At 40.2% G+C, this 25,770-nt stretch overlaps 1 protein-coding gene across 7 annotated transcripts; it reads left to right on the forward strand.

Annotated features, from left to right (window-relative positions):
- Positions 1–278: 278 nt before the first annotated feature.
- On the forward strand, positions 279–24,880 carry ttyh1 (tweety family member 1). Of its 7 annotated transcripts, none has more exons than XM_061716984.1 (16): positions 279–620; positions 1,148–1,305; positions 4,247–4,412; positions 5,810–6,039; positions 9,086–9,197; positions 11,912–12,249; positions 15,405–15,500; positions 15,616–15,688; positions 17,866–17,941; positions 18,113–18,168; positions 18,440–18,532; positions 19,360–19,452; positions 19,545–19,684; positions 21,054–21,227; positions 23,506–23,584; positions 24,630–24,880. In XM_061716984.1, exons 3-16 carry the CDS (start codon positions 4,278–4,280, stop codon positions 24,705–24,707), a joined length of 1,773 nt encoding a protein of 590 aa, XP_061572968.1. In that variant the 5' UTR covers positions 279–620; positions 1,148–1,305; positions 4,247–4,277; the 3' UTR covers positions 24,708–24,880. The 7 variants fall into 7 exon arrangements, with proteins under 7 accessions (XP_061572968.1, XP_061572969.1, XP_061572967.1 ...); XM_061716985.1 differs by lacking the exon at positions 279–620 and adding an exon at positions 698–815; XM_061716983.1 differs by lacking the exon at positions 279–620 and having other exon boundaries at positions 986–1,305; positions 4,208–4,412.
- The last annotated feature ends 890 nt before the right edge of the window (positions 24,881–25,770 follow it).

A 25,770-nucleotide genomic window follows, 5' to 3' on the forward strand; every position in this document is an offset into this window, starting at 1 on the left:
GTCACTGAGCGTGTTCTCCAGCTCTCTACTGTTTGCTCCCTTGCTCGCATTATCTCCCTTCCCCCACTCTCTTTCAGTGACACAGAAAAACTAACGCCGCCCCCTCCCTCTCCTCTCATTCGCCTCTGCCCCCTTTCTCTGACGGAAGGCAAACAACACTGTACTGTTTTTACTCCTTCTTGCTGTGTTACACTGCTGTGTCTTCATTCTGCTTGTCTCGTTGCAATCACCCAGAGAGCATCTCCATCAGTGGGCACTCGTCTCTTCCGTACTGATTTTTGCATGCTCTCCTCCACCTCCTTGTCACTGAATCAGTGTTGATGCTCTCCTGCAGCCTCCACTGGAAACTGCTTTTGCCTACAAATCCATCACACGCTGCTTTGCCCCTCTCTATTCATTGTTCACTCCATCTTTTTCCCTCCCTCTTCTGTCTCTCAGCATCCCTCCCTGGGAACTCACTTTTTTTTTCTATCCTCTGTATTTCATGTAGGCTTTCTCTGCATCTCCCCCCTCCCCAAATTCATCCCTCTGTGCTTATTTGCCTCTGACTCTGGTTTTCCTTTGCATCTCTGCCTCTCAGCGCTCTTACAGGCAGGAGTTCCCTATTTTGCAGACAACATGTGAGTTGATTTTCAAAATCACTCCTCCACATCGTTTTGCGAGCACAGTTGGGGGCACTTTGGTATTTTTTTGTTCTTTGCTTTAGTAATCTGGTCAGGTTTCAGCCTGGCAGACGGGACAGAGATTGGTCGGGCTGGTGGGCGCGATTGGATGTTTTGTGGGGGTCGGCATTAGATGCGCGCCTCTGGAATGATGTGAGTGAGGGGTTAGACCCTGCTAATCCCTGTTAACAGATTAATTATCTTTGGGCAATACTGTGTCACTGTTGTGTTGCGAAGTCGCTTGGGCGTTCAGCTACGAAGGGGTACGGTGCAATGATAAAGAGTCCCTCAGGGGTGTCTCCTCAATCTTAATCCCTCCCTCTCTCTCTCCCTCACCAACTCGTGCTTGCTGAAAGCTCCTCTCCCATCCATCAACACAAGCACCTCTCCACTGTCACCAGACAACCACACAATTATTGAGCATTTTAATGTTTCACTAGCTACCAGAAATCCAAGCTTAGGTGTTTCTCCTCATTTTGACACAGGTTTGGCATGTCTTCAAGCCATTTTTTCAGGATGATTTTTCAAGACCATCAAGCGTTGACGGCTGGCAGTATACATCTCTGAGTGGTTAAATATTTCACGGACACCGGCAGAGATAAAAGACGGAGGGAGAGAGAAACTCCTAACAGCCAACAGAGAGGTAAGAGACGGCTCCCTCTCTCGTTATTGTTTACTGTCTGATGGACCTGCAAAAAAATGATTGTCAGTTAAGTGAAATATGATGCACTGTATGAATCTGATTCTGTAAAGTACAGTGCATTCCTAATGTGGCTCCATGCACATCTTTGAGCCAGTGCACTTGTATGATCTTGAATCCATTACACACGGTTATCAGGAGGGATTCACATTCATCGTGCCATATTTATCTTCTCATCTCTCACTCATAATTGAGGCCCTTTCCCCAGGACATATTAGGAAATGTAATTTAAGCGGCTGAGGCTTTAATGGGCTGATTGGATCCCCTGATTTTCCCAGCCATTACAGTTTTCAGAATGATAATTTAATCTAAAAGATAATGTTTTGTTGAGGTTATTCAGTTCAGTCAGAGTGGATGCTATTTGTCCACTTTAACTTTATGTCAAGCTTGCCACTTGCCTGGCTGGCGGCACTTACTTGTCTGGAACCAATGTATTCATTTAGCTGTGGAATGCAATGTGAAGATTGCAGTTTAATTGGAAAAAAATCCTTTGATTTGAAGGGATTTAGATGGTAGACGAAGATGCCTTCTACTACAACATGATTGTTAATCTCTTCTGAATGATGTAGTGGACCATGAGGATGTAGTGCTGTCTCATAAATTGTGGCCACTGATGGGATTGTTGTTAAGAAGCTGTTGGAGAACTATTTGAGATGTAATCATAAAAGATTTTACAATGCAACTTGTAATTGCACATCAATCCATCAGTAAATGAATTGCATTATTTATCTTGGCTGATGGAAAGATGTAATGTAATGAAAACAGAACAAGTAGAGATAATTCAGATGGCCTAAAGATGATCCTAAATTCAGCTGACAGAAGGCGCTTCAGTCTCGTTCTCATTAGCTGCCTCACAAAATGGCCCTTTTCTTTACATCTAGACATCATGGAGTCTTGTATCAGGCAAATGATTTCATCCTTGTTTTTTTCATGCATACCATTGATTCAAATTCACATTTTTTAATTTTTTCATTTTTGTATTAAAGCTCCAGCTTCGGTTAGAGTCTCATCTTGTTCTTCTCCTTTCCCCTCTACGGCCTTAGCCGAGGATCCCATTTACTCACCTTAAGTTATGCAATGTTAACAGGCATAATAACAAGCTGGCAGGAGATATCACGTCACCTCTGAGGCTTCCTGTCTGTGACAGCTGCTGAGTAACCGCGGCCCCCCTCCACCTCCTCCCCCAGCTTCCATCAGCATCTCATTAGCTTTGCTCCACCACTCTTTTGGGTTGGGAGAGAATCTTACCTGAACTTTGACCCACTGTCATAACTGTGCATTTCTTCGGGCGAACCAGTTTATCTGCGTTAGTACTGTACGTGCAAGAGCTGATATCACAGTACAATGTCCATCTCATGTCAGCTATTCGTATTTGATTAACTTTAACTGATTACTAATCTGATATTCCTTTATTTTTCACTGGCCCAGTTTGCTCATGGCGGTAACCTCAAGAGGTAGAATTGTCCTTTGATTGTTACATGTTAATGACACCTAGAAAAGTGTCTGATAAAAGTCTCCCACAGAGCTGCCGTACAGATTTTATTAGTGATCTTATATAATAAAACAATTTACAATGAATGCTGTGCAAAATGCATCAAATATGCATCAAAGAGCTCACACTCGTTTACACTGCTGAGTTGCGGTGAATGGTTGTTCCTGCACTGTTTGAACCAAATAGGTCCGGCACAATTTTAATAAGTGAAATGGACTGTTGGCAATGATTTGATTTGTGACAGTTGAGCTGCTGGAACCGTTAAGGTGAACAGACTTGTCGTAATGGGCTTAGAGTAGCCCTGTCTGGCCCGTGGGTGAAATGTTAACTTGTTCTTGGCCACGACCGACCCAAATCTGAATGGTGAGGTTGTTTGGTGATGAATGGGACATGTGGTGAAATCAAAACCTTTATCATTCCCGTTATTGAACACAATCATGTGTGCCGCCACTGTGTGAGGAATCAATGGTGACAGAAACAAGCCTCACTGACGTTGTACTTGTTGAAAGGTTTATTTATTGAATAAACCATTGATGCTTTTAAAGACTGTAAAATCCAACACTGATGATCAATTCAGAATGTGTCTGACATTAACGATTCAGAGCTGCTTGGGATATCGGTATTATGCTGAGCTCTATAACTATTTTTATGTTTAATGATGTGAATAGTTCCCTCTGTTCTCGCCTCTCTTGAGCTGTCTTCAAGAAGTTTTTATCTTGAACAGAAAAGCCGTGGTGGTCTCGTCATCAGGACAGCTGGTATCAGGAGCCCACCAGGCCTCTTCCTGCCTCTGCTCGCTCATTCTAACCATTCCAGTGTGTGTTTTGGATAACTGGATTTGTTCTCTATATTTATCCTACTTTCTCCCCTCTTGACAGACTTTAGTAAGATATACTGAAGGCCTTATTTGACGGTGGTCAGTTGTTTATCCCTTTTCTATTTTTATGTCTTCTATTTCTTTATGTGATCTCCGTGGAGGAGCCCTGCAGTGTGTGGCTTTTATACAATCGCCCCTTTTGTTTACAGTTTGTAAAGAGGCATTGATATTTAGCATTCATATTTATGTAGTGCAGATCATAACTAAAAGGCTTAAATTGTCAAATATTTTCTCAAGACTCAAAATGACCACATTTCTTAAACAGAATGTGCTACAAAATTAACTAAATCTGGAAATCTACTGCAAAATCTGGAATCTACTGCTAAGATGATTTCAATGTACAAATGCATCAAAATGCTCGAAACAAATGTGCACTAACTTCCATGGAGACTTTGCCATGTTTTCAGCTCTGCCATGTTCCTAGGAAGGCCTTCACCCTTCCTTGCCCTTTTTCTTCTCTCATGTTCTTACTACAGATCCTGACTCTTCTGACACTTCTGCCTTCCCTCCCACAGGGTGGAGGAGGGGAACCACTGGCAGTAGAAAATGGCTGCCATGACAGTGGTACCCAGCTATAGCCCTTCAATATGGGTGAGAGTGTGTCATGCCCTGCCCCGGCTGGACCTCAGCATGCAGATGAGGGACAACAGCTTCATCCCTGAAAGCTGGGAATATCAGCAGGTAACAGACACCTGTCACAATCCCTCTCAGAAAACTGTAACCACTGCCCCACCTGTGGTGCTGCACTACTTGATAAATACAGTCCTGCTTTCTACAATAAAGTACCAGGATGATGAGTAATTTGTGTCACATTGCTATAAATTGTTTAATGAATCCTTGAATATAATTGCAACCCAAATATCCTTCACACCGACATTCAAATGACTTTTCCATAGCTTTCTATTGGTCTAATTATCACTGAGTGCATTCCACTAGACACTTGTAATCCCCTCTCAGCGCATTTATAGTCATTATCCATGTCATAAACTTACTTTATATATGGCGAAGTCTTTAAAAACCAGTGTAAAATTGGGCTATTTTGGGAAATTTTGGAATGTAGTTGCAGGTTTCTACTCGCACTTGCCTCTGCATGGATTTTTTTCTGCAGTGAAAAGGGTTGTTTCATCCCTCTCTTGCAACAAGCTTTCATGCAAACGCTCCAGCTAGTCATGTCTCAGTGTTTGGGACTTCTCTGCAGCACAAAGAGGAGGTGGGGTAGGGAGAGAGAGTGCAAATTATCCTGCAGAATAGATAGACAAAGAGAGCGAAAGCGCTCGGAGAGAAGGGATGAGAGAGGCAATGAGTAATGCGAGGAGGGTTGCTGAACAGAAAACTGGGCAGAGAGAGCGGGAGCCTGAGAGAGTGGCAGTGAATGTATTTAAGTAGGTCACAGATTATTAATAGAGATTCAGTGGTGTGGATAGAAAGAAAGAGATGGGAGAGTGGGGGAGAGGAGGAGAGTGGGAGAACGTGGGGAAATGGGGATAGGTGGAACAGAGTGATGGGGAGGGGCTTTAGGGAGCAGGAGGTGAGGCTGAGGGAAGGTGGAGGAATGGGGAGTGACAGACGGGCAGATGGACGAGGGATAATATTGTAGAAATGTGTCAGACCAAAAAGCATTTCAGCTACGTTGACTTTATGACATGTAGCCTGATCAGAAGCAACGTCTGATATGGCTTAGCGTCATTAAAACCCACTGTGGTGCACGGACATGTCAAAGTTTCATGGGTTAAAGCATTTAAAATAAGCATGGATTGTAAAGAGTCGCTGCAAGTTGTTTGACTTAAATCTGTGCCTTTTTCACTTCATGTATATTTGCGTGTTGTGCATGCATGCAAATATGCATCAAATGTTCTTGTTTCGTTGGAAAACATCATTTATGTCCTCACATCCTTTAAATCACAATTTTTAAATCAATTGCTATGAGCTACGGGATTAGTTGGTGGTTTCACCATATTAATTGCTCCTTTGCACTTGTAAAAAGGGAATTAAAGGGACATTTTAATTTTTTTTATTTTTATTTTTTTTTCAAACTCTCACTGACTCATCTGCTGATCCTCCTCCACATCTCTTTTCAGACCCTGCTGGTTTTGTCCAGTTTGTCAGCCATCGGTCTCGTCATCTCCCTCTTGGTGGTTCTTTCTTTCCTCATACACTACTGCTGCTGTCACCGTGGTGACCGGAGTGAGGGATCAGAGGAGGAGGAGGAGGATGAAGATGGCAGCACAGGTCACGGTTATAGCGGGAAGAAGGGGCGGGGCATCTGCTGTGTCACATGGATGGCGGTTGCTGCTGTCACACTGTGCTGGTGAGAAGGAGGAATCAGACATTATATTTCATGGCAACTGACAAATGATGGTTTTATTAGTGGAGGAATAAATATTCTCAACTTTTACCCAAGGAAAATATTCTGGATACATGTAAAACTCCTGAATCCGGAATATTACTTAACCACACATCAATAGAGCTTTAAATTAGAACAGTATAAAATCATTGTTAGTAGTGGAATGCAACCAAGTATATTTCATTTAAGTAATATGTCTAAGTGTTGTGAAATTGGATATTTAATTTAATTAAATTTTTTTAACTTCCACTGTCTAGGTTTCTCATGTGGAGAAAAAAGTCTAATTTCTATTGAGAGCTTTAAATAAAAAATATATACATTCTGAATATTCTCTATCAGGTCTTAATGTTGATAATTTTTTGCTCACTCTCAAGATGAGCTAAATATTCAGAACCATGCCAACCAGCTATAAGCGTGAAATCCTTCAGATGCACAATTTTTAATGATTATTTATTTCTATCAAAGAACAATTCTGGATGCAGAACTTCAACTTAACTCTTAGCACATCTAAAGGCACATATAAACGCACATTAGTTTGTTTATATATGTGTCCCACTAAGCAAAGAGCTGATATTTAAGATGCAGATTGCTTATTATGAAGTGATGAAGTACATTTGTTGCAACATTCTGAAATGCATCACATTTCGAAGACTTGTGCAAGTCACTTTACACTACCAGTCCACCAGATGTCAGAGGGAAACATTGTACTTTCTATTTAATTATATTTAATCGACAGCTTTGATTATCTAGAGATGGAAGATTTTTTACGAATTAAGCCAGCTTTTTTTCCAACATTTTAGCCTTACATTATACAGTATGCAGAAGTATCTCGTCACATTTCAGATGCCGGTGAGAGGTGAAAAAACTAAGTCTGAATGTGTCGTGTCAGATGGTTTGTTACACACAACCACGTGGAATGTTGTCAACAGAAGTGTTTGGGAAAGCACAGGTGCTTTCAGACACCAGGTGATGGGACCACTGGTGTAAACCAGAGCCAGACTGCAGATCAAAAGGAAAGCTAGATGTAGTTTACATGGTTTCCTTTAAAACAATCTTCACATAATCTATTATCTCACTAGAAATCAAAAATCAGAGTACAAAAAAAACAACAACAATTTTTTGAATCAGTTTATATTAGTTTTAATTTATTTTATTTTTTTTGCTTTCTACTGTTGTATTTATAGCTGTGCAATAATATTTTGGGATTCAACTTAATATACATTTCTAAACTTAGATTTTTTTTCCCTTCCCTCAGACTGCACATTTGTACATCACATCTTTATTCACCCTCTCTCTGAAAAGCTTCTGTCTCCCGCTCTGTTCCCCTTCTTAAAAAAAAAGTTTAATTGGCTAAATGTTCTGGGACAAACAAAACATTGGTGAAGTAAATGCGCTATAACTGATAAATGACACGAAGCAGATGCAACATTGTGTTAAAGTGCAATTCCACCAACAACAATAAGCTGCTGGCTTTCAGTCCAGATTTCCATTAAATAAACAAACTTTGCTCAAAGAAAGTTCAGTCAATCATTTCTTTCCCCCCACAAATCATTACGATCCAGTTGTGAGATTCACTCCATCTCACTACTGTGCTGGTGGTCTTACCGTAAGCAACGGCAGAAAATCTAAACATATTAAGTAGTTATTTCCCCTTTCCTATTTAAAGTACTGACAGAGAGTTGGGAGGGGGAATTCAGCATAATGTATCCATTTCTAGTATCTAAAATTATACTTGGCAGCTGGGAGGCTGAGAATGACTAGAAGTCACCTCCATCATCATCATTATGATCATGATCATGTGGTTTTTAGTCGCCCACACAGTCAACAGTGTCGTTTCACTGTTTCACAACCACAGCCAACAATAGCTCCAAGTATGTTGATTTAGTTGCTTCTATGTATATGTGTGAGTTTTTGTGATGATGATCTCTGCCAAGAGTTAACAAGACAGAAACCTCCCATGATGCAGCTGTGGTGATCATGCAGCCGTCAAGTCGGTACATTGTGGTCACTGGACTGCTTGGGAATCTGCTTCATACACTCTTTTATTTAGTGGAAGTATGACTCCGAGGGAAAGCTCAGCTGCCCATCAGCTGTTTTTTTTCTTTTACATCCAAAGATGCAGACAGCTAATGGCTTTAAAAAAAAAAAAAAAAAAAAAAGTTAAAGTGCACTTTGATAGTTCGGCAGTACTTATTATTACGTTCCAGTCCATTTATTACGCCTTTTATATACAAAGATTCTACATCATCCTATGGACCATAGTATGCTGCATATTTGATCCCAGCTGCTATATAGTCATCATATACAGGCTGCTGTTTGATGGAGTGGTTAGTGTCTCCCTCTTATGGACCTTTATGTAACATTACTTAGTGATTTCTTCAGTATTAAAACCTCTGTTTGACTGAAAGAAAAACAGAAATGCTGCCATTTCATCTTTTGAAAATATGAAGTGCGAGCCCTTAGACAGTGGCAGCAAAAACTGTGCAGGTAGCTACATTAGACAACGGTCACATTTGGCAGTTCAAAATGCAAAGCACATGCAGACACATTCCTCCTTTTTCCCCCTGCTTTCTAATCTGGGTCACATACTATGTGGGAGATTGGGTCGTACCATTCCTCCTGTTTTTGAGGGGATTTGATGAACATCTGGCCTGCGCTTTAATCTAAATTGTTGAATAACAGAAAAATGTGTAAATGTGTCACTGTTTTTAACATTACAAATGTTTTTTCACTCTGGAGCTTCACCATTGAGCACTTTTTTCATCTCCCTATATTCCCTTCCCTGCTCTCCCTGCTGGTGCTCACCCATACCGCACATATCACATCTTCACCCGCTTTATCTCCTCATGTCACATTCATTTAAAATGTATGTACACTCTGAATTAAACATTACATTTATCCTTCTTCTATCTGCTCTTCAATCCTGCTTTCTCTCTTGCTGTTACATGCGCACCCTCCCACAATGTTCTCATGCTTCTTTTTTCCCCCCTATTTTTTTTTTTTGTTGCAGTGTTGCCATAGGCATCGGTTTCTATGGCAACAGCGAGGCTAATGATGGGATGTATCAGTTGACCTCGTCTCTTCTCACAGCCAATTATACGCTAGCTTCCATCGATCTGCTGGTGAGTGCTGTTCTTGTTGCAAATAAAATGTCATGCACAGTGTCCACCCTGCTCCACAGTGTTTGTATGAGTGTGGGAGGGAGAGGGGAGAATGTGTTTATGCGTACATGTGGTCAGATACAGACCTCTGTTTCATCGATTTTCCTGTGGTCAGACAGTGCTTTATGTGTCTGGGTACTAAATGTCCTCCCTTGGGTTGTGGGTGCCAGTCAGAAAAGGTTCAAGAAACACGCTTGTGAGCACCTGAGAGTGAGAGTGGTGGGAGTAAAGTGACAGAAAGGGTCACGGGTCAGGATTTGAACCTGGGCTGGGCAGGTTTTCATTCTCTGCATATGGAGCCATTTTTTATTTATGTTGCTCATACTTACAGACAAGTAACATTCAATAATTCATTATTATTCATTATTACAGCACACCTGTTGTTACAGTGCAATCACATTTATATAGTTTGTCATATGTTCACAACTTCTAAAATAGTTATGACGTGCCCAGAAATGTTCATCGTAAAGGATTTAGTTTAAGATAAGTATTTAGGGCAACACATTGAAAAATAGTTAAATTTTTGTTCAGTTTTGAACAAAAGATATATCAAAATACTACAATATGTAGTTTCCATATGCTGTTTGCATATAAGCTGAGATACACGCTAAGACAGTCCTGTACTTGTACTTTATTGCTGCATCTTTAATTCATGGCTGACATGGCTTTAATTTCACTTGAGGATCAGTTTGTGGAGAGATGGATGGAGATGCAAGAGTCCCAAATATGTCTGAAAAAAATAGTGTTTGTTTCTGACCGAAACATATTTGATCAGATGTCCAACAATCCACAATGACAAATGAAATGGATCGTTGACAGATATAAGAAAAGCCTTGAGATTCACTATGACTCCAGGGCTTCCTTCAGAGGGAGGTGTCAGTGCAAATCAATACACAGCTGATTCAAGGGATCACATTTCTGTTGGGAGAGGGCTTTTCCAGAAGGGCAATGTACACATATATCTTTATGGCACGAGGACTGCTGAATGGTTTGATGAGCATGACGATGATATGAATCATATTCTACAGTTTTCACAGTAAATACCGTTAGGAGAAATGGAGATGATATGCAAAACAAAGCTTTATACGAACATCATTAAAACATATAGTGAGAGAATATCTTTATCGCTGATGTAGACGGCCATTCAGAAACTTGAAGAATTAATTTTAAGGCACACTAATGCTTTTCTGGAGCCCTAACACCTGGCTGAGACGCAATCGGAGACGGAGCAAACAGCCACCATCCACACTCACATTTACTCCTATTGGAGTAAATAAAGGATAAATAAAGGATATCTTATCTTATTGACAGTTTAGAGTTGCCAATCAACCAATCATTAAGTTTCTGGAATATCTCCAAAACCTTATGAATGAAGAATTGACCAAGGTGCACTCCTGGTTTAAATGCAATAAATTATCTTTAAATATTAATAAAACTAACTATGTTTTGTTTTGCTCAAATAGAAACCGAAGTAATATTGAAAATATACAAATAGTGATAAATGGTAGAGGTATCGAGAGGGTAGAATTTATTAAATTTTTAGGAATATATGTGGATGAATTTTTAAACTTTAGGAAACATATTGATGAATTAACAAAGAAATTATCTAAATTTTCTTCGTCTTGAAGCTCTCCTAACTCTGTACCGGTCTCTATTTGAGCCTCATTTAAATTATTGTAATGTTTTATGGTGTAATACATATCCAAGTTATGTTGACAAACTACAGATTTTACAAAAGAAAGTGATTCGCGTTATATCATGGAGCAAATTTAATGCTCCCTCTGATCCTCTTTTTTATGGTTTTAAGCTTCTGAAACTTACTGAGTGTAACATTTTCCACAATGCCTGTGTAATGTATACTGTAGTTTTTAGACTCAATGACAGACTCTGTCATCTCATCCCCATTTCTGTTCCCACTCATGAACACACCACAAGGGGAAAACAACTTTTAAAGGGAAAGAAAAGGAAACTAAAATGTACAAGTTTCAGTGTAACCTGCAAAGTTCCAAAAAATTGGAATGAGCTTGGTAGTGCTATAAAAGAGTCAATTTAAAAAAAAAAGATTAAAACAAAAATTGTTATCAAATTATGTTTCTTGTTAAATTTTTTATGTACCAATACCTGATGTATTATTTTTATAAGAATATATTTGTATCTAGGAGATCTGTTTTTTTTTTTTTTTTTTTCTTATTTAGGTTATAAGGATATAAGGTTATTATACTGTATTTATATGTATTATATGTGTCATTTATAGTTTTTCTGCTGTGTGACTGGGCCCCTATTCATAAGCTACGGTAGCTTCTGGGGAGTCCCATTTTACAAACCTCAATTATTATCTGTATCTGTGTTTTTTAATTATTTGTAAATAAACTCAATTCAATTCAATATAGAAGTTAGAACAGCTGCAGAAAACGGAGGCACATGAAGCAAGACTCAAACTGGAAACCTCCCAACTGCCCTCAGTCCAGATTCATTAGAGGTTTTCTGAAATGCAGACTTTCACCTTTAAAAGTTTGTTATATGCACGATCACATCTCCTTCATCTCAGCTGTGTTATTGATTATGAGGGGCAGACATTGGGAGTGTTAAGTTCTCTGTCTCTGCAAGAACATCATTATGTCTGTTTTGTGGTTCAGGTCCCACTCAGCTCACCTTCCTCCTTCCTTCCCCGACAGATTTCAGACACAATTACTGGACTGCAGCTCTCTGTCTCTGGCCCTCTCGCCTCAATGGAGGAGCTGTTTTCTGGCAGCAAACCGTTCCTGGTGTCGACGCGGAACTGCCGGAGGTTGTCTGAGAACGTGATCAATCTTCTCTCCTCAATCTCTCTGGCTTGGCCCGGTGTGGATGCAGGTCTGGGGAACGACAGCAGCGTCAGCGGGGCGTCCATCATTCCCCTGACACCCGTTCCACCCTCCGTGGTGCCCACGGTGGTTCCCACCAGCAGCTTACTGCCCAACCCCTTCTCCCCTGGATGGGCGGCCAACACACTAATGGTCAATGAGGACTACAGGCAAGGCATTTGAATGCACAACTGATATCTGAGTGCACACTCATTTCTCTTTTTATATTTCATTGGTCATCTCTAAAAACTGTCCTAAAAAAAAAAAGGAAAAAGAGGTATGCAGCTGGATTGTTATCAGAGGGAGTAGAGACACTGTTTAAGTTGTCAGAGGAACACGCAAAAATGTCAGTGTGGTCTATGTGCAGATCATCAATTACGATAACATGAATGAATAATGCCGTTTCCAGTTTTAAATGAAAAATGCATTATTGATGCAACGATTTCTAACTTGCACTGGAGCATGTCTTTTAAGCAAACCTTCCTTAAACCCTTTTCGCCCAGCCTAGTCTTAGATGACAATTTTGCAGCCTGTACCGGCGGGCTCCCAGGTGACATTGCTACCAAATTATGCAGTATTTTAATTTTTATTATTTTTAGAAAGTCCATAAAAGTGTGCAACACCAGGGTGACTAGTGAACCTCAGGTCAAAAAGGATTTTTTTTTTCTTCATATTTTGTTTTAAGAAAAAGTTCATCCGTCTCTCAGAATTTCCTCTGTTGCTTCACTTTCCCCTCACTTAGATTTAGCTCGGTTAGAAGCTGTTTGTGTTCTCCAACTGCGGTCTGACTCTCAGTTCAGTTCACTTTTATTTGCACGGTACTAATTCACCACAAAAGTCATCTTCAAGTGCTTCCCACAGGAGACAATTCCAACTCAGTCCAGCTCAGTTGCAACCCAACCCAAATTCACTCTAATTCAGTTAATCTATTTAATTCCTGTAGAGTCTGAATGCAAAGTTCATATCATGCAGATTCACAAAAACAGCATTGCTAAGGAACCCAACAGATTTCTCTCTTCAATCCTTATCCTGAACAAGCACAAAACAGTTGAGAGGAAAAACCTAATTGACAGAGCAAAAACCCTTCCAGCAGAACCAGACTCAGGACTGCCATCTCCCTTGACAGGTTAGGGGTCTGAGGTGACAAAAGCAGAGAATTTCATCCAGGAATATCTCCCTATGAGACACAAAAAGAACAGTGTTAATTGCTCTAATAGTGACATATCCATGCAAAGAAGAGTAACGAGGACAGGGTGAGGAGAGAGCCCGGTGGATTGCGGCAGGTCCCCCAGCAGTCTAGACTTAAAGCAGGACAACTAATGAGATGGACTGGGACACTCAAGTCAGTTCTAACCATGAGCTGCATCAAAAAGGAAAGTCTAAAACCCAATCTTAATAAAGTTCAAGACAGTGTCTGTTTCGCAAACACTATCCGAGAGCTGGTTTCACAAGAGAAGAACCTGATAAACTCCAACTCCCCTGTTCTACCACAAATGTACTCTGTTGACATATCCTCATCACAACTCTTGCTGCAGAATTTTGGATCTGCTGAAAACTATTCAGGGAAACTTTTAAGTGTTAAATACAGAGACTAGTTTTCCAGTATCGGAAACTCGATTAATGTGTGATTCAAAGGATAAAATTCTGGTCAAAAACAACTCCAAAGTTCATCAGAAAGTATTTCCATTCAGTTACTGAATGGCCAGACAGTCACTCCCTGGTCTGCTCAGGCTCTAAGAAATGTGTTACCAATTTCCCAATAAATTGTGACAGCTTATGCTTGATTTTTTTTTCTTTTTAAAGGCTGAGTTTTTTTAAAATCTTTTAGGTGATTTGGCATATTTTTCATCACGTACAAGTTTCAATTTTAACACCTCTACCCCCTGTTGGAGTTGAGCTGAGACATACGTTATGTCCCGCCAAGCATCTTATAAATAAAGTAAAGATGTGACTGTTAAAGTTTCTTTTAATTGCAATTTGGCTTCTCTCTAAAGGCCGAGTTATGGTTCTGCGTCAAAACGACAGAACCATAACTCAGCCTTAATTCAGGCTTTAGGCTGATAGGATGCCTTTATATCCCATATGCTATTGAAAGAAAACATTCATTATTGATGAATAAACATCACAGGTAAATCTTTCTTCTGATAGATCCAGTCAACTTGTAATAACAGCATTCTGATAAACAACCTGCATTGTTATTTTTAAATAGTATAACTTCTCAATGAAACTACAAGAGCACTTATTGATCTGCAGAATCCCCATAATCCTGTAACACTTCCTGGTGTTAACAGTGAGTGTGTTTAATCCCAGATCAGGTGGAAAAATCTACAAGGGAAGTCAGTTTTAAACTGCACATGTATGCTTAACAAAGAAAGAAACACTTTGGTTAATAACATATATAAAAGTTTGCTACTGATTTTCTGGTCAAAACAGGGGTCTAAAATAATTAAAATGCACCATCCTGACAAGGAAAAGCAGCTCATAACTCACTTTCTCCCTCAGACCAAAGTCGGCAGTAAGAGTTTATGTTTTGGAGTCACGGGGCAAAATGCTGAGGAGCTCTGTGTTATAGAGCTGTCATTCCACACCGGCTCAGGAAAGCTTTAAAGCTGATTTTCTTGAAAAACAAAATTAATGCAAGTACTTCTATTAAGTTCATGAAAGTTTCAGAGTCAAGCTCTATGGTTAATACTTCCTAAGACCGATTTACTTTTTAATAATTTGGCCTTTGGAACTAAATTTGGTGGTTATTACTTTCCTTTCTGAGACTCACCACTGAGCTGTTTTCCAGTAGTTTGAAATCTGAAACGCGGAGGATAATTTGCTTTTGGAACAATTGTCGGTGAATGTTTTTGAGTGAGGAGAAATGCGGTTTTTGATGCATTTTCACTGCACATTTTCTCATAATTGAGTATTTTAACTGAAAAAAGAAAAAACCCACTCAAGTTGTCAAAAAAGTTGAAAGCTGGGTTAAAAGGAAATGCACCAAAATTCAATACATTCCATGATCTCATTCAAATCTATTAAGTCACAATTTTGTAAATGATTTAGAAGCAAAATTAAAACCTGCATTGGGTAATATATACTGATTAAAACATTTCAAAGGAGTTAATAGAAGCAGTTGAACACAAGGTTTAGTTTCATCATTATGGGGGAAAAACCCTGCAGGACATGCTGTTACTTAAAATTCCAGTTTATGCACCCCTGTGCATTTTTTTTTATCACAGTTGGATGCAAGGAAAAGCCTGAAATGTCTTTTTTTTTTCTAAATTGTATTGGCAAGAATGTAAAATGGTTTTCTTTTTGTGTTGTCTGTGCATTTTAGGTGGTTGTCATATGTGCTGTTGCTGCTGCTTGACCTCATAGTGTGTCTGTTCATCCTGCTGGGTCTGGCGAAGCAGGCCCGCTGGCTTCTCATCATGTAAGTAAACACAGTGTTGGATCTGGAGACACAAGCATGCTAAACACTGGACTGCCGGTCGGAGTGTCCTGTGAGCTGAGCAGTTTGTACTGTCCCCTGCCCCTTCCCTACACAGGATGACCGTGCTGGCATGGCTGGCGCTCTTCCTGAGCTGGGGCTCTCTGGGCTTGGAGACGGCCACTGTGGTGGTGAGTAGGCCCTGAAAAGCAGCTGTGGTGAGCAGCGCCAAAGCTCAAGGAATAAAAAGGGGAATGGGATTGGCAGGCAGTAGCTGAGAGAGGTCGGCTTCAGAAGGCCAACCCCTGGTGACGGACCAGAGTGGATGTCTGTGTGTCCGTGCTAATGTGTACAATTCCTGTGGCCATTGTGCCAAACAGTGAAAAGACCTGCCTCTTCGGGAACGCTGTAGTCATGGCAGAAGACCAAAAAGGCAGGAAACTGGGGCAGAGATTAAAAATTCAATGTGCGTGTGCGTGTTTGTGAACAAAGTGTGTTTGTGCGCTGGAGTCTGTGTATTACACGCAAGCGCGCTTGCAAGTTTGTGGGCGTTTGGCTTCAAGAAGTGAAGATGGAAGATGAAGAGAGTGGGTTTCCGGCGAGTGAGAGGAGGGGGAGTGGAAGAAGGAGAAAGTGTATCTTGTGATGACTTTCAGAGAAGGAGGGAGATCGACAGAGAGGGGAAACATTCAGCTTTCTGTCAGCAGTGCGTGCTTGAAGCCGTTGCTATGCCTTTGCGCCTTTGGCATTTAAATAAACACAAAAAGAAGTGTGAACGTATTCCTGTGAATGTTAGATGTGCTTTCACACAAGCAAAGTTCCAGCTATTCTTTTAACTCCGGACCTTGATATTAGTAAGAAAGCAGTGTGCTGTTCCTTTACTGGAACGGGATGGCCACCTTTTAACATTCTGACATTTTTTAAACTCAGAGAGCATGTTTATTTCTGCAACAGAGGACGGTTCATTTTCACTTTTCAAGTGCGGCCATTCTCTCTGAGAGGGAGGCTGCTTTGATCTGTGTTAACAGGGTAAATGGTGGGTGTTTTTCTGTGCTCGCTGCTCAGCTGAAGAGCCTCAGTGTCATGTGGGGCTGGCAGGAGATGTCCCAAAGCCTGTGGGTCCACACAGAGCCGCTCTGTCCCTAGCCACTGACAGGGAAACAATAGGCCAGCTGCGGGCCTGGCTGCTCTATCCTGCCCCCGGTCCTTGCTTTCCCAATCAGTTGCCAGACTCTCTGCGTGTCTCTCACACCCTCTTCTGGTGGACCGATCTCAAGCGGAGGATTCTGAATTGAAGTGTATTCCTGTTCAAAAATAGCCCCATAGATGCAGTCTTGTATAGAGAGGTTTAAGGATATACAGGACTGTCTCAGAAAATTAGAACATTGTGATAAAGTTCTTTATTTTCTGTAATGCAATTTAAAAAAAAAAAAAAAAAAAAAAAAAAAAAATGTCATACATTCTGGATTCATTACAAATCAACTGAAATATTGCAAGCCTTTTATTATTTTAATAATGCTGATTATGGCTTACAGTTTAAGATTAAGATTCCCAGAATATTCCAATTTTTTGAGATAGGATATTTGAGTTTTCTTAAGCTGTAAGCCATGATCAGCAATATTAAAATAATAAAAGGCTTGCAATATTTCAGTTGATTTGTAATGAATCCAGACATTTTTGCATTACAGAAAATAAAGGACTTTATCACAATATTCTAATTGTCTGAGACAGTCCTGTATATTACACTTTTTGTCTTTTTTTCTTTTATTCCAAAAGCTGATGGTCTTAATGAAAACTCTGAGACATGTTTTGGTGAAAATAAACCAGAGATGGTGTGAACCCAGCTACCTGCAGGTGTAGAAATCTGCTTTGGAGGTACAACAAGTGCAGCTCAATGTGAGAATGACGATGTTGGGCAATTCTACTCTGATCTGTGATGTCACATTGTGCAAACCTGTACGGTTTAATCAAAGGCATATTTTTATGCTCTGATCAAAAGTGAAAGAGTGTGTTTTGTGCAAGTTCTTGATTTGGTAGTCACTTCAGTCACACAGATACATGCTCTCAAGTACATAAAAAGTGATAAAAATCACATATCATCTTTAAAAGAATGGATGCCCTATTGAAAAAAAACACTTGATTGGGAACAACAGAGTTGCACCAAGATCAATATCAGCCAATATCTTTGCACTGGTGTCATATATCTGCAGGATGAAATCTGTTAGTCGGTCTAATTCTTTTTCCCCCCCTGTGATCATGTTTCTTCACCTTCCCTCTTTGGACTCTCCTCTCAATTTCTCTCCCCATTTCTCCCCTGCCTCATTTCATCCTCTTTCATTCCCTGTGCCACTTTGTCCCACATTGCCAGGCTCTCAGCGACTTCTGCTCAGATCCAAACATATTCGTCCTCAACTCCACCCAGTTCAGCACGGGGACGAGCTCAGGTACAGCAACAATGTCCCTGTGACACTTTCTGGAAGAGCTGCTTGTTTTCCGTGCTGTGTCATTTACCTACCAAATGTGCTTCTGTCAGCGAATCTGTTTGAATGATAGATGAATGTTCTTTTCTACTGTGCAATCATGTTTTGTGTCCCGCTGTTTTGCTGGCCGTTCAGAAGTGTTGGATTATTACCTCACCTGCAACAGGCGCATGAACAGTCCATTTCAGCAGGTAACGTGACCACTGTCAGTCACATGTTCAAACATACACACATCACTAGACTGCAGGCATGTGGCTCGCACACTTCAGAGTGAGAAGACTGAATGTGATTACCTCACAGTCAGGAAGAAGCACAGCTGTTGCCATCTGTCCTTCTCTCACACACTGATAACTCATCAGTCAGAGAAATAGCCACAATATCAAGATAGGAAAGGCAAAGTTCAGCAACCATGCAAAGTAAAAGCTCTTGATCCTACTCCCTGCACTGACTTTTTGGATTTAGTTGCTGACCCAGTCCCAGAGGGCCCTCTCAAACATCCACACACACCTCTCCAGTCTGGAAAGAAATGCTCTCCCACAGTTCCCAAAAGCTGAGGTATGTAAAGGATTTGAGCACAGAGACTATACTTAATGCTACATATGAACCATCTTGTTATGGTTGTTCTTACATTTGTATTTATTATTAGGGCCCGAGCACTGACAGTGCGAAGGCCCTATTGTATCTCTAGGAAATGTTTTAATTTTTCTCGTTTTTCTTCCGACGAAATGAGGGCCTTTTTGCCCCCCTAAACGTGCCCCAAAAGTCACCAAATTTTGCACGCAAGCCAGGCCGGGCGAAAAATGTGATATTTAATAGTTTGCATTAATGGGCGTGGCCTAATGGCCCAACAGCGCCCGCTAGAAAACTTTGTGCCTCAAGCCCCACAATACGGTTTGACGTACATGCACGGAAATCGGTACACACCTGTATCATGTCGCAACTTAAAGAAAAGCCTCTTGGCGCCAATGGCCGAAACTGAACAGGAAGTCGGCCATTTTGAATTAATTGTGTAATTTTGGCGCAATTTATGTCATTTCTTCTGCCGTTTCTTCGCACGAACCGTAACGTGCACCCAGGTGTGTTATACATCAAAATGTGCATCGTGATCCTGCGACAATGGGCATTACTTTTCTCAGTCAAAAGCGTTACCGTGGCGACGATAGATGCCAATAAGCGCACCCCCCCTTCATCTGATTTGTCGATATGTGATAGTTCCTATTTTCTGCAATAACTTTTCAATGGTTTGACATAGAGTCGTGGGTGGTGTCATCGGACCTGGTTTTGAGTCATTGACCTTTATTGGTGGAAATTGCACGCGCGAGGGCCCGTTCATCGGTGCTTGCAGCTTTAATTATTATTGTTGTTGTTACTATTATTATCAGAAATCGCTCAGGGAGGTTCAACAGATACTCAACTCCACTGAGGGCAACTTTCATCAGCTGGTGGCACTACTCAACTGTAGAGGTCTCAATAAGGTAACCAGACATGAGTAGAAAACTTGAATTATAAAGCCAGTTATTTAATATTTTCTGATTTCTTACTTAAGTTTTCTTACATTTTGTTTTAGGACTACATTGACTCACTAAAAGGCCTGTGCTATGACGGGATGGAGGGATTGCTCTACCTCTCCCTCTACTCTTTTCTCTCAGCTTTGGCCTTCACTGCTATCCTTTGCTCTCTGCCTGGTGCCTGGAGGAGCTTCCCCAGGTGGGAACAGTATTGACTGTGTGCATTTGTGTTTTTTCTGGTACACACCAGAGATGTTTAAAAAGAATGTGTGTGGTTTAAACTCTACAACTTCTGTCACAATTATGTATATGAAAAGTAGAAGGTGGGTTCTAATGTTCCTTCAGGCTCACACCTGTTTATTTTGAACACTGCTAAAAGGAGAGGTTCTGGGTCTTGGGTTGATGATGATAAATTTGTCTTCAGTGTTTGGTAGAATGTTTACTTATCTATTTAACCTTTTACCAATTTTTTTTTCTGCTCTTCTAACAATAACTCACATTTACAGAAGGCAAATGTTTCTGTATACCACACAATGAAATTTTCTAGCACAGAAATACTGGAATGTGCTTCAGGAGAGGTTTGGCTGTCTTACAACTTTTCAAAGTTCAAGTTCAAGTTAAAGTTTTCAAATGTTCTCAGCTAATTGTACCATTAGGCAATGTGGGATTTCTGGCAATAGTACGGATTTCCATTAGATTACTAGTGTTGTGGTTGGACCATTTGCAGAATATGTGCATAATATATTAGAGGGAGATGACCTCATCATCCTCCTCGGGATGAGCCCTGGGCACCATCAGTCTTATCACCTACTGTATGTGCTAATGGAGAGTGACCAAATTGGATTAAAGAAAGATACATTATGTAGCACTTTTATTTATAGTATTACTGTGATAAGAGGGTTCTGTTTGACTAAAGATGGAGATAACAATGATCCCTAAGTGTTTTTTGGCTACAGGAATGGCCCAAGAATACAAACAAAACAACAGATAGACACTAGGGATGGGTGATATTTTACCGTTCACGATAAACCGTCAATAAAATTCCCCACGGTAAGAATTTGCCATCTCACGGTAAAAACGAAAGAAGAAAGAAAGAAAGAAAGAAAGAAAGAAAGAAAGAAAGAAAGAACTATCGTTATTGGGATAAATGAAAGAAAGAAAGAAAGAAAGAAAGAAAGAAAGAAAGAAAGAAAGAAAGATTCCCGTTGATGACACTTTTTGTATTGGTATTTTTTTTATCGTTATTGGGATAAATGCCAGAAATTATCGTGATAAATTTTTTTGTCCATACCGCCCATCCCTAGTACACACACAACCATTCGGTAAATTGACTGCAAAAAGACACAGAATGGCAACAAATATTTACTTAAACACCAAGTTAAAAATAAAAGTGATAGAAAACAAATGGAGATGACTGCATGAAGATGTCTATCTCTGAAAAACGTTTTTTTTTAAATTTATAATATGTAACCATAGTAATAAATTCACCAACTCTGAAGACACAGTGATACTTGTCATTTCCCTGCTCACACACATCCCTTTTCTCTCTCTTTCATTGGTGGCAACAGTGAATCAGAGGAATACGACGACTCGGACAGCGAGAGTGAGGACCCCTTCACCTCCCATCAGGCACGTAGACAGGCATCCTCGTCCTCGGGGTCTCAGCGAGGGGCCATGACCCCCTTCTATAATTACCCGGGGGCCGGGTGGACACCCCCCTTTTCTAGCGCGCCGCCCCTCCCGTGAGTAACACAGACACTCAGACACACAGACAGACAGACAGACAGGCAGACAGAACATCCCAGATGTTGCAAGAGAAACAAGTTGCTCTGAGAGGCAGTTTTTATTCCCATCAGTCTTGTGTTTCTGTTTCTATATCTGGACGCATAGGCAGCTGAGATTAGGGCTCAGGAAGTAGCATGACACCACAGAGTACACGACAGAGAGACTGACTGAGCGCTGAGCACTGTCGGGATGACTTTGTGCAGACTAGGGTTGCCACCCGTCCCGTATAATACGGAATTGTCCTTTATTTGAGAAAAAAATGTTGCGTCCCGTATTGAACTAATACGGGACGCGATTTGTCCCGTATTTTCATTAACTTTTATACCATATTCTAGTTGAATTATTGAAATAAATGAACCTTTACACCATATTCTAGTTGAATTATTGAAATAAGTTAACTTTTACACCATATTCTAGTTGAATTATTGAAATAAATTAACTTTTACACCATATTCTAGTTGAATTATTGAAATAAATTAACTTTTACACCATATTCTAGTTGAATTATTGAAATAAGTTAACTTTTACACCATATTCTAGTTGAATTATTGAAATAAATTAACTTTTACACCATATTCTAGTTGAATTATTGAAATAAATTAACTTTTACACCATATTCTAGTTGAATTATTGAAATAAATTAACTTTTACACCATATTATATTTGAATTATTGAAATAAATTAACTTTTACACCATATTCTTCACCTGTATCTATATTCTACATCTGGGCTGATGTGGACGTACACAGCATAGGAGGATATTTCAGTTGCTAGTATGGTTGTCTGTCTGTACAGTCATGCAAGTTCAATGCTATTAAAGCAGTTTAAACTTTAAATCAAAGCATTTAGTTTTTTCATATCAAATAAACACATTTTTATTCAGTTTAGAAGTTTTGGGGCTTTTTTTTTGGCTCCTGCGCTGCTGAAATCAGGACGTCCCTTATTTCTATTTCTGAAAGGTGGCAACCCTAGTGCAGACATAGTTTTTTGTTTTTTTGTTTTGGCAATTATACATCAAACTCCCACCCTTCAAAACACAGAGCTATCTCACAGTCATGTTAATGACCAACACAGTAGATGTAGGTTGTAGTGTTTACCCGTCTTCACACAAGAGGCGGCAGATCAGATAGTTTGACTGCTAGTTTTCCAAGCTCCTGTCCACACAGACACATGTAGGATTAGCTCAAACCCACAGAGTACATGCATTGCAGACAGACACACAGACAGGTCAATATGGACGAGAGCGTAGGCAGTGAAACAGACACAACTCCAGAGGTCGGTCTGTCTGTCTGTGTGTCTGTCTATCCGTCTGTCGGGTGTTTCAGGACAGACGATTGTAGGCCGCTCGGTCATTTCCCAGATCTGGTCTCAAATGGCGTCCTGTCTCCTAAACAGCAGTATGCTACTGCTGTGCTAGGGGGGGGGTGTCATTGACGAGGCTGCGCTCGTAAAAACTCCGGCGATGTGAGGCTCAGGTTGACAATAGGTAACCTCCCCTCAACACACACCTCTCCTGCTTCCCCTTTCATCTGTCTCCTCACCGTGGTGTCCACACCTCTCAGGCTCTCTCTCTCTGGATCCGTCCTGCTGCTTCTCTCCGTTATTCCCTTCCACTTCCTTGTCTGGTTCTCCCTCTTTCACTCTCTTCTCCGTCAGAGAAGTTTAATGGGGTTTGCCTAATCTGGAATAGTTCATTTTTTTATGCTAATGCCATTTGCTCACCTTGACTGCTTCCATAAATAATTGATCACAAATATGCAAGCATACTGAGGAAATTTAGAAAGTCAGCTAGCACTAACAACACAGTCCCCTCTAAACTGAATCTGCTCTAAAGGCTTTTGGGTTTCATCATGCAAAAAAAAAAAAAAAAAACAACCAGTTCATTAGTGCCACTGGTGAATCAGTCCTAAATGCATTTAATTGCAGATGATTGTATAAATCCTGATGTGCATCAGTCATGAGTGGACTGTGTGCTTGCTGCTGGTGCTCACAGCGCCTTATTTGAGTACCAGTAGACGTAACACCTGCTAAATCTGCTAAGTGCTGTGTTTTTCCGCACTTTATTTCTAATCACTCTTTCTCCTCTTTCCTTTTACCTGTCCTTGGGTCCCGTCACCCCGCGGCCCCCATCCCCTCTGTCTTTCTCAATGTGTCTCACCCCCGTTTCCCTCTCTTCTTAAACCTCTACTCCTCTCCCTCTCTATTCTGTCGTTGTCTCTTTCTATCTCTATGCAGGACTCCAAACGTTTCCTCCAATGGCAACCCTGGCTATGAGAGCCTACCCTTGACTGACAGGCAGTCCCCACCCCCCTCTGTGAGTTCCTCTGTACTTGTGGTACCATCGCTACCTGTGGCGTTCTCTCATTGCTGTTAGTGCTCGCGCTTACTCTGATAACTAGTGGCAAACGGACAAGCGCGGTAGCGTATCCCCAACCTTAAAACATCTTGGCTTACAGTTCGTGTTTACTGTATATCAGCACTTCAAAAAACCTGCAACGATGATAATAACGATTAAGATATCAGGACGTTTTTCTCAAAAACTTTTGGGGTAAATCCGAATATACAAAATCTTATATCAAATGAAGCAAAGCGCAAAGTAACATATCACAGTTAAAACTGACAGCTATAAATCTGCACTTATTTTGAATTTGTTGCCAGCAAGGTTTGGAGAGGGACTAAAAGAAAAAAATGAAATACTGAAAAAAAAAAAAAAAAAAAAAAAAAAAATGCTGGAAAAAAGCAAAGGTCAGGCAACCTCTCCAGGATGTACCTGTGCCTTACACAGGTACACAGACAGGAGCTGGGATCAGCTCCAGCGGGTCCCTGTGGCCCCCTGACCCCATGGATTGGAATAAGTGGGTGCAAATGGATGGATGGAAAAGTGATGCTGAAATATTGGAGTATCACTCATCAGTTTAACCAGTGAGACAGTAACTGAAGAGGTTCGATTCAGTTCAATTTAAACCAAAAAAAAACACCATCAGTTTCAACATGTGATATGTTGTCTTTGTCCTATTTCATATTAGGGACTCTAAATAATTTGCATGTAGCTAATGTGTTTCAACTATTTTAAGACAGAAGGTGCAATGTTTTTCGCTTAAATCAGTTACAGAAATGTCTATATAATATTTTATTTTGAATGAATTTGAAACATTTTTGATTGAATTTAATTTGCTTGATTGCACTGGTGCCATCTGATCAGCTAGTGTAGTAAACATGATTTGGCTATTTTTAATGTGTTTCTGTTCACACACAAGAATAACAAATATTCCCACTTTTTTTTTTTCTCTCTGTTTAACATCTGAACATCTCCACATCTTTCCTGCTGCTGAATCTCTTCATGTTTTACGGACGTACAGTACTCTCCCAGCATGCTGACTGGATACGGGGGAAATCAATCACACCCCTCCCATTCGAGAAACCTGTATTCGCGCTGAGTTTTGTTTTTCTTTTGTTAGAAAATGTATAGAAAAAACGTCTAGTTTTCATATGAATGGACACTTTAATGACATGAAAAAGAAACTAATCTAAATAAAGTGAATGCTAGGTGTGAATTTAAAGTGCATAACGTCAGTACCACTGATAAATCATTCTTCTTCTTCTTCTTCTTCTTCTTAAAAGCACTTAAAAGAAGCAGTTGTGAGTGGGCTGCTAATGTAACCAGCTGTGATAATGCTGGTTGTTTGTGCAACACTACAAACCAGGACTACTTGGTCTAAATTGTTTTCCCTTGTTTGTCCAAACTGTGTAAAATGTGAACAGTGATGAAGAAAGTCAGAATGGTATTGATGCTACAACATTGTAGTTTTATATTCTTACATGTATCTGTACCACTGATTTTGTTTTTTTTCTTCATGTTTTTATATGAATATTGTGTAGAAAAACACTGGCACGTAGCGACACAACACATTTTTTTCTGTGTATGGTTATGCAGTTTCTTCACTTGGTCTATATTTTTTCTTTTTTGTACTATTACTTTTTATAGGTGGCAATTCTGTATTTTCCCTTGTATTACCTTATGGTATTCTGTATATCTCACTGTCTATAATATCTCAATAGTCATGAACATTTGTTCTAAAAAAAAAATATTAATAATAAAATAAATAGCTGAGGGCTGTGAAGACCCTGTGTTAATGAGTGAATGGAGAACTACAGCGAACACTCCAGTCTTCAGAGTGGAGAACTACAAATCCCATGCAATGACAGCAGGTACATAGCAATATGTTTCTTGCTACTGGTGCTACAGTAGCTCTACCGTAACAAGCAATAATAACTATGTATAGCATTGGGTTTCTGAGATCTCTGTGAGAGGTTTTGTGTATATATGGTATGGTTTGAGATTTCATTGAACCCCCTCCTCCCCAACTGACCTTGTTAACTCTTTGGATTGAGTTTTTATGGCTATCAATGCTCCTTTTGAATGGCATCCTTTTACACTTGAGAGTCTAATATAAATAAAACATAACTTGAATAATCCTAAACTGGTCTTCATCGTTTCTG

Source organism: Cololabis saira, chromosome 3, assembly GCF_033807715.1.
Source record: "Cololabis saira isolate AMF1-May2022 chromosome 3, fColSai1.1, whole genome shotgun sequence".
NCBI classification, from domain to species: Eukaryota; Metazoa; Chordata; class Actinopteri; order Beloniformes; family Belonidae; genus Cololabis; species Cololabis saira.